Source organism: Rhamphochromis sp. 'chilingali', assembly GCF_963969265.1.
Source record: "Rhamphochromis sp. 'chilingali' genome assembly, chromosome: 10".
NCBI lineage: Eukaryota > Metazoa > Chordata > Actinopteri > Cichliformes > Cichlidae > Rhamphochromis > Rhamphochromis sp. 'chilingali'.
Genome location: NC_137937.1, coordinates 36665633 through 36674844, shown reverse-complemented (window position 1 = coordinate 36674844; position 9212 = coordinate 36665633). Strand labels below are relative to the sequence as shown.

Below are 9212 nucleotides of genomic sequence, written 5' to 3'. Positions count from 1 at the left end.
GTCTTTGGAGATATTAAATATATATTTCATCTACCCTGGGAGCATCTCGGGATTTTCCAGGAGTAACTGGAAAACAGTGATGTTAGGAACGTTTAGCCTAATACTGATCCAATTCTGTTTCAGATAAGTGCAAAAAAATGGACGGATGCTGGTTTACACATATTTGTCATTACAAATACGTGTGGTGATGTGCCAACTGATGTTTTTACTGCAATAAGAATCACCAATCACTATCAAAACTCCCGCCTTTGTAAGAAAAAAGAGAAGAAAAAGTGCTGAGACAGCACCAATTTCTGCAAAGAGCAGAAAAATCAGGTGAACGCAGTTTTGTGTCTGTATTTTCTCTGCATTTCATGTCACAATCGTCTTGGAGTGTACTTCTTTGAGCACTCCTCGACCTGAGTTGAGACAAGTGGCCAGTAGCAAAGATTAAGTGTAAAGAGAAACTGTTAGACTGAGCCAATGCTCGTAGCAGGAAATAGCCTTATCATGACAGGGAGGGAAAGAGAAGGAGGAAGTGAAGTCCTCTGGCCCATGTGAGCTGCAGTCCAACATACACACACGTATACAAGCATAACCACGCAGGATAGGAAAAGCAGCAGATGGCATGGGGATTATTTCCCCTCTATCCCCACCCCCGCCTCCACAGATTGGCCGCTGAAGCTTTGCTTGCATCCCTGTCATTTCACTACAGTGTGTGCCAGTGTACTGGCTGACCTGGTCTGCCTTCACCTTTGCCCTCATCTGGTGGCCTACAAAATGGTTTTAGTTATCACCTTGAATGGATGAATCCAAACCAGGCCATTAAAAAAAAAAAACATAAATAAAATCAGCACAAGCTCCAGTTTTTGTGCCGATCTGCTGAGACTGAATGCCACTCTGCTTTCTCCAAATGCCTGACAGTCGACCTGCACGTATTTATCTTCTATTACTGCCGGATAATTTCCTCTAATCCAATTTCTTCACAGTAACCTTACTCAACACTGAGCAAATTATGCAATGCCATCAGTGTATGCATTTATTCCACTGATAATTGCTATCCAGAAATAGCTAGGAGTGGGTACTGACTGAGCTGTCAGAAGCTGTGTCCTCCCATCCTGCTTTCGTTTCTGCAGCCGTTCACTTCCTGCAGAGATCTGCAAGCCACCATGCAGGTTCTGAGGGCGCTCAACACAACCAGGAATGAGGAAATGAGCCTCTGAAAGGTATCACAGCTTCCAAGAAAGAATGCCACTCGTCAGGGTTTATATCAGGCACTTCCTTTAAGAGATGGAAAGACTGGCTTCTCTGATAGCATGTCAGGTACATCATAGACAAGAAAACTGCCAAAGAACACATTTACCACAGGCAGAGAGAGCATTTCCCAGCTCATCACACAGAGATACATCTCTTGTCCCTGAACAGCCTGAAGACATCATATGTTGTCAGCGTCTGACGTTTTACACCAAGAAAGGCTCTTTTTAGTCCAATATAATCACTTTAAACTACACCAAGCAGTTTTTAAACCATAGAAACAGGGAAAAAACATAAGGATTGTGGAAATTTTAAAGCAGCTAAATTTACTTTTATGCAGAAATTACCTAAAAGCAGAGTAAAGAGCACACATTACAGGAGGTGGGGTCATGCACGTCCAAGGACTGCTCTTTGACAGCGTGAATCTTAATACTATAGACTGTTTGTTTTTGTTCGCTGCTCGTTCCTGTGAGGTTATTTCTCCTTATTTGCCTGTAGCTCATGTTTCTCACCTTACTGTCTGCATATGCAAGGAGATACTAGGTAGAGTTCCAAGTCTATTATTAGCGTTACAAAGAAAGGCCACCAAGCTTGACCCCTCGAGACCTTTCCATTAAAAAGGGAGATTATCTCAGGAAGAATTCAGGTGACATTATAAAGCACTGAATCTGCAAAGAAACAATGATGGGCTGGACAAGTTAACAAAACATTAGCTTTTCACATGGGAAACTGTGGTTTACTTCCTATTTCTGACAGTGTTGTTGTTTACTATTAAACCATTCTAGTCTGGCATCTAAAAATATATTCTTTATAAAAGATTTGATGTGTCTGTGAAAGTCAGATGATGGAATATCTCAGATTTTTTTTAAAAAGGAAAAGAAATACTGTTTAAAGGACAGTCAGATGACATATTATGTAGATTCACTTGTGTTGAGAATCACACATCCACTCATATTTATAAGATGCATTTACTTCAATCACCGCTTCGATGAGTGTTTGAGTCCATCCTAAGTCAGACCTGCAATAACTGATATTTATGGCCTCATCTGGGCAGCAGAAACAAGTTGCAAGCACTCACAAATCTGCACTTTATAAAGATGATGTAGTGAACATTTCTGGCGTATATGTCCAGATGTTGTGGGACAATGTCATGACTGATTTGAATCCATATTTCTGTCCTTCTGAGTGAAACAGCAAAGCTTAAAAAGCCGAGTCCAGGGTTCATGCTAACCTGAACAAGTAACAACTTTTATGTGAGCATGAAGCACTCTTTCTCAATCCCAGGGCAAGCTATGAAACAAAATTAGATTATTTTATAATTCCACTTGTCTGAGCCCACTGCGACCCAGGTGTGCTTCACTCCCTCCATCTCCAGCCTCACCCTCATCTCATCACTCTGTAATAGGAGTTGGGTGGAGGTGGTGGTGGCCTTTCATCCTCAGGCAGCACTCGCACCCAAAGATGAGAAATGGTCAGAAATGATCAGTGAGAAACAATACACCAGGGGTTGAGAGCTGGAGATAGCCAGACAATAGTTTGATGGTGTGAAAAATCAATCAGCAATCTGCGAGAGAAGAGCAATTTGTGACCTGGGAAGGAGCCAAAAATGTTAATAAACTGGCGGTGAGGGGAAGCGCCGGCTTTTTAACCTTTAATGAATCAAACTTTGTCAGACCCGATAAACATGCAGGTTTTCAACAAAAAAATATCCAAAATCATTTCTTATTCTTTTACTTAGACATTAAAATCTCACATCGCTCATCAGCTTTAGTTGAACAACTGCAGATCAAGTGACTTGCTTCAGGGCAACTCGGGGGGCAGTTCACGTGGAAAGAGAACGCTGAACGATGAAGAAGGAAGTGCACATTTTATTAATAATGTCCCTGCAGAGATCTATAACCTGCTACCTTAAAGGGGTCAGTCAGCTTAAGGATAAAGACCTTAAAGTACCAAATGTCAGCAAATACATAAAATGTGTTCTTGCCACAGCAAATTACAAAGAAATAGCCACTGATTAATCTATTTTCTTCCTCTTACCGTATTGAAGATGTGCAGTCTTAACGGTCAGGTGAGAGTATACAGTCCTAAGTTATGTTATGAATCCAGTTTTAAACTATTTTAACATGTAGTATTGACAGTTTTCAGGTTCATGTCATTTAAGAGTATAAGTGACCCAAATGTAGGCTGCTAAGAATCCACCTGAAAGAATCAGAAAACCGAGCTTTTACTGATGTAGCTCCAGATCACAAATCAAGTCTGAAAACGGCATGGAGACACGGCATCCAGCCTTGTTTGCACTGTAGCCGAGGATATGCACAGGGAAATGGAAACATAAAGGTAAGAAGACACAGCTGAACTCAAACTACTGAGACATGAGGCACCTGTAGTAAAACTAAGGTGAAGAAAAGAGACTGACAAAATCAAACAGGAAGTAGCCAACTAGACACAGTGACAAGCCACTGACACTCAACTGAACACCGAGAAACACGGTGGAGGCTACGATCACCAAAAACACCAAGGACCAAATATAATAGAACTCAAAGACTACTTGACCTATAATGATGATTCTAAACAGGACTTGGAACGCTAAAATAATCATAGAATCTCGGATAAATGGAAATCCAAATTAAAGTTCAAGAACAATAATGAAAAGCTAAAAAAAACAAACCAAAAAAAAAAAAACAATAATCATAAAAACATGCCAACGAAATGGGTAAAAATCAGGGCCAGAAGACCTCCTATCAGAATCAAGCATATGTTACTATAACAGGAAGAAAACAAACTTCAATCATTTTGTGAGCATTTTTTCCATTCAGAAAAACGAGTCTATGATTTTTAATAGTTTCAGAAATAAATGTCCCTCTTATGTTTGGGTATAGCCTAACAGACTAAATCCATCCTCCTTTAGATACAAAGCTAATACCTTAACAGGTGAAAACTGAGAGTGCTCTTTGGTGAGCATTGGCATTGAGCACTGATTACTATGGCTCGATTTAACCACAGCGTAACTTTTCAGACTCGCAATATCGCACCATAGAATAGCAACAAAACATTAATGCGCACATAGCCATCGATAATGACCAAACGCTCTCACTTAACTGTGATTTTCCTTTTTTAAAGTCAGCATCCAGCCTGAGTGTTACACTAAATGTCACTGGAGGCAAATGAGGTTTAAATTCACCTTTCAGGGAAACACTTAAAGTTTATGTTATGCTCTGTATCTTCACAACTGGATAGTTTCAGAATCATGTTACAGTATTGCCCTCAAATATTCTGCCTTCCTTTTTTCTTTCATCTAAGTTTTTGTGTTTTATATATAAAATCTTTTCCGTGAGAACTTCGCCTGTTTAAGAAACCCTCACACGAGCAGATCCATGAGTTCTCCTGTTGAAACGATAACCTGTAGCTGTGAAGTGAGAGCATACCTCTAACGCACAGCAGAGACATCGCAGCGGGATTTTGTGCAACAGTTCCTCCGACCAGCCTTCAGTGAGTTTGCAGCCCAGGTGCCTGTTGCACAGAAGTCCTTTAGACTGCTCCTAAATGTCGCTCAGTTTCCGCTTCATCGCGCCGCGCGGTGAGGAAAGGGACAGATGTCGGGCAGGTGGACAATCCAGGAGGTCCTTAGGGTTTAAAGGGATGACTGTCACTGGCAGAAAACGAGTGCCTACCGGCTGAAATCCGGTAGAGCGGGGCGGCACTTGTGCTGCGTTCAAATGTCACAGGCAAAGTAGGAATCTGGGCTATCAGCTCGAGCATACAATTGTCCTCCTGTGGTTCATAACACTTTACGCCACATTTGAAATGTTGAATTCAGCTTGCCATGCCCAAATCCTAGTTTCCTGCTTCACTGACAAAAAGAAGGGAAAAACAGTACAGTATTAAGTGATGCCAAAAGAAAACTTGGCAACACTTTATGATATGACCGCGACTAAACACGTAATTCCTTTGTAATTAAATTGAACTTCATTCTATTGTATTTAAAATTACAAAGTAATTATGTTTACCTACTAATACTTAAGGGCACGTACGCTAAAATAAAGGGTTAACGAGTAAAGTTTTTACAACAAACAAAGAATAATTATATATTTCAGTAAAGTGATTAAAGTCTGTAAGGATTTTAATTGATGCGTAAGTCATTTTTGGCAGTGCAGAAGTCATTTTAAATATTGCACAATTTGAGGTATTTTACAGAAGAGGAGAAACAAATTATACAGTAAGTAATTTCAAGTACAGCATGATTTTGAACATTCATTCTGCTCATCAACATAATGAATATTAAATGCAGATGTAAAAAAGGCACGATACCCAAAATAAAATATGCTAAGCAGTGCTCCATCCCAACATAGAGCAACCCCACCCAATACCACACTCTCCATCTTCCTTCACTGTATGGAGTCAAGACAGTCATCCTACTTGAGCAGATACACGTGTCTGTAGTAGGTGCAAGCTTGTAAAGTACATCAGCAGTTTGGCCTCTGAGACAAGACTTCAGCACAGCATGTGCATAAGTTCTCAATTCCAGGACTGAACTATAGAGATTTGCTTCACAGCAAGAAACAAATAGAAGTTTTTTATTACTATTTTTACAAAGATCATTTTAATTGGGTCCAAGTAGTTAAAGATGCATTTTCTGACATATCTGAAATGAGAAAGATAATTTAGGGTGTCGATCTTATGTTAAAAGCACAACAGTAGATTAGAAAGTAAATGCCATTCTTACCTTGAGCATCCTCATGTGTGCTAATTAAGCCTATTTCCAAGCTTGATGGTTGTCTATGGGAAAAGCCCTGCCCCTAGGATAAGGCCACGTTCTGCTTTGAGGCTGAGTCTGAAGGATATCCTGGGAGCCCTGCCTCTGGGTCTCAATCTGAAGCCTGCGCTGAGAGCCCTGCCTCTGGGTACGTGTCGGAAACCTGTGCTGGGAATTCTGTACTTGCCTCCAAGTCTGAGGCTTTCTCTGTGTGCCCTGACTTTGAGGCAGAGTACTGCTTTGGAAGGCCTGATCCTGTAATCCAACCTGGTATTGGTGGGCAGGAACCAGGGACCGAGGCCAAACCTGATACCTGGAAGCCTGGGACGGCAACGAAGCCTGGTAGTTGGGAACCCGGTGTTGTGACCTAGGCTTGTAGTTGGGAATCTGGTAATGTGACCAAGGCCTATAGTTGGGAATCTGGTAATGTGACCAAGGTTTATAGCTGGGCATCTGATAATTTGACCGAGGCTTATAGGTGGGAACCTCAGAACGCAACCAGGACTGGTAATTGGGAATCTGGGAATCTGACCAGGACTGATAATTAGGAATCTGGAAATGTGACCAGGGCCGGTAGTTGGGAAGCTGGAGCTGAAGGTTGGACTGGTAACCTGAGGCCTGCTGAGGTTTTACCACATCTGCAGTTTCAGAGTCAGGATACAAAGCTGAAAACAGAAAATTTCAGATCGACGCCACAAGTGAAATAGTTCTTTTGTCATTTTCTACTTAAGCTGTAGTTTGAGTCAACATGTTGTCTTACATTTTACATTTGCTTGAAGCTCCCCCACACAGAGTAGCCATGGCAGCACCGCACTAGAAAAGAATACAGGTTTAAGTAACCCTGTGTCACTTCAAATGGACATAGCCATTGTATGGGGGCACAAAATAGTACCATAATAGTCTCATAGCTTCAATCAGTGACCTAAATGCATGCAGAAAGGCAGCTAGACCCAAAAAAAAATCTGCTTTCCTCCTTCGGTGGTGCAGCTGTAGGAGCGGTCCAGTGCACATAATTTATCTTCTTTTGACAGCCAGTCAAAGTTCTTGCCCTCCATCTGATTGACTGGAAACAGGTGGATTGATTGCACCTGGACCAGATTCATCATGATTCACAGGTGTTGTGGGACTTTGTTGTGAAACACTTTGAACAATATCAAAGCCACAATCTTATTTCAAAATTGCCATAAAGCAAACGACACATTCTGGTTACCATCTGGTAGCTTTGCATTTATTGTTTGAGTTATTCTATAATTAAATGCTTAGTGGTCACTATGCCAACCAGTTTGATTCACAGAATGGTTGTCTAAAGATCTGTGTTTGAAATTAATGGAGACAAGATTAAAATGAGTTTTATTATTGTTAGGTAACAATAACGCATCACTACTGCCAATGCAATTACTAGACTCAGAGTCAAAGCAATATTGCATGTAAAGAAGCTAATTAAAAAAACAAATGTACAAAAATTAAACAAAACAAAAAAAATTAATAAGAAATCAACTAAAGAAGATTGGCTTACTAAATGTATTATGCTGTTAAATGATAGGATCTGGTGACACATGGCCTAAACTAGACCAAATACAATTAACTGCGCAGATGTTCGGGGAGTTCTTTGGACACTGGACTTCATAGTGTAGCATGTAAATTGCATGATTTAACACTAACATAACCAGTTGTGCTTGTAGTGACTATTGAAACAGAAACCCCTCTGGAGACTGGCGGTCTTTATTCAATGCAGTTAAGTTTTATTTATATAGCACCAAATCCCAGCAACGGGCACCTCAAGATTAAAAATACTACAGAGGAATAACACCAATGTTCAGACAACCACCTATGAGCAAGCACTTGGTGACAGTGGGAAGGAAAAACTCCCTTTTAACAGGAAGAAACCTTCAGCAGAACCAGGCTCAGGGAGGGGCGGGGCCATCTGCCACAGCTGAAGGGAGGCAGGACAAAACAATCACTAGGCTCGCCTCTTCAGCCCTCTGGCCTTTCTTGCAGGATCAACCTTTTGCTGCAGTGACTCAAGCTGCATTCACAGCTGACTTTTTGGTGGCTTAATGTCAGTTTTCAACTGTATTTTTTTAACCTTTTAATTTACATACATACATACACACACACACACACACACACATATATATATATATATATATATATATATATATATATATATATATATACACACACACACGTCTGAGCATTAGTGTGACCGGAAATTATATAACTTTTAAGCTGCAGCTGTCATTACGTGTTACTTTGTTGTTACTTTAAAACCTTAAAATGTGACTGTCATTTTAAACAGGAGATATAGAAGAATTTTAACTCATTCTAATATATCATTATAGCACAAGTTATACTTCTGAGACAGCGTAAAGTCATTTCAGTTAAAAGCAACTTTCTAGAAAGCAGTTCCTTAAAGAATCTATCCTGACATTTGCCATTTAAGGGAAACTGGTTTTATAGTTTAAAAAAAAAAAAAAAAAACTATTAAAATGTTCTAGTCCCAGCAGTATTTGTCTTTTAGTCCCAACATGTCCATGACAGTCTCAAGTTTCATGTCAGATGGTGCCACCTAATGGCAGAACATAAGCATGGACGTGTAGGAACACTGTATGCTGGATAGGAAACAGTTGATAGATTAAATGTGCTGTGAAGTTCAAAAACATGGAATGCCTCTGCTAAGGACTTGGAGGGATTGCCAAACAAAATGGAATTAGTCACAGGCCTGCAGTCTCCACATCTCAAAGCAATTTAACAAGATCCACCAAAACCACGTTTTGGACAAACAGCATTTCATCAGTCAAGGGAATTATCAGAGACATGCACATTTTCAAAGCTTATAATGAACAATCTTATTTCTACCACCTATGTTCTATCCATACCTCCTGGAGGATACTTAACTGATAAAGAGATGAATTTGGTCACTTTGCTGGTTGTTGAAAAGGAACATGGGAGTTAAGCATTGCGAGTGCACTGCATGCAGCAGTTTTCCATGAAGGCCTGTTTTCTCTCTTCTTGCAGTTACCCAGTGAATTTAGATGTGCACCTGAGACTCATTTGTCTCTGGTGCACATCAAAAATCTGACTTTATCTAGTAACCAGACTGAATACTGCTCTGAATCAGTTGGATTTTCTCTTTTAAGTTAAAAGCAATCTGGAAATAAAAGGTGCAAAAAAGTATTCAAGATTTCATACGTTTTCAGTTACATGCTGAAAAAAAAAAATGTAA

At 40.2% G+C, this 9212-nt stretch overlaps 1 protein-coding gene across 1 annotated transcript in view; it reads right to left on the bottom strand.

The window, feature by feature from the left end:
- Positions 1-4912, bottom strand: part of unc13ba (unc-13 homolog Ba (C. elegans)) — a 194544-nt gene extending 189632 nt beyond the window's left edge. Inside the window, exon 1 of the mRNA XM_080894442.1 lies at positions 4659-4912. Within this exon, the coding sequence (XP_080750568.1) occupies positions 4659-4680 (22 nt within the window). The 5' untranslated portion in view covers positions 4681-4912. The remainder of the gene's footprint in view (positions 1-4658) is intronic.
- Positions 4913-9212: the final 4300 nt, after the last annotated feature.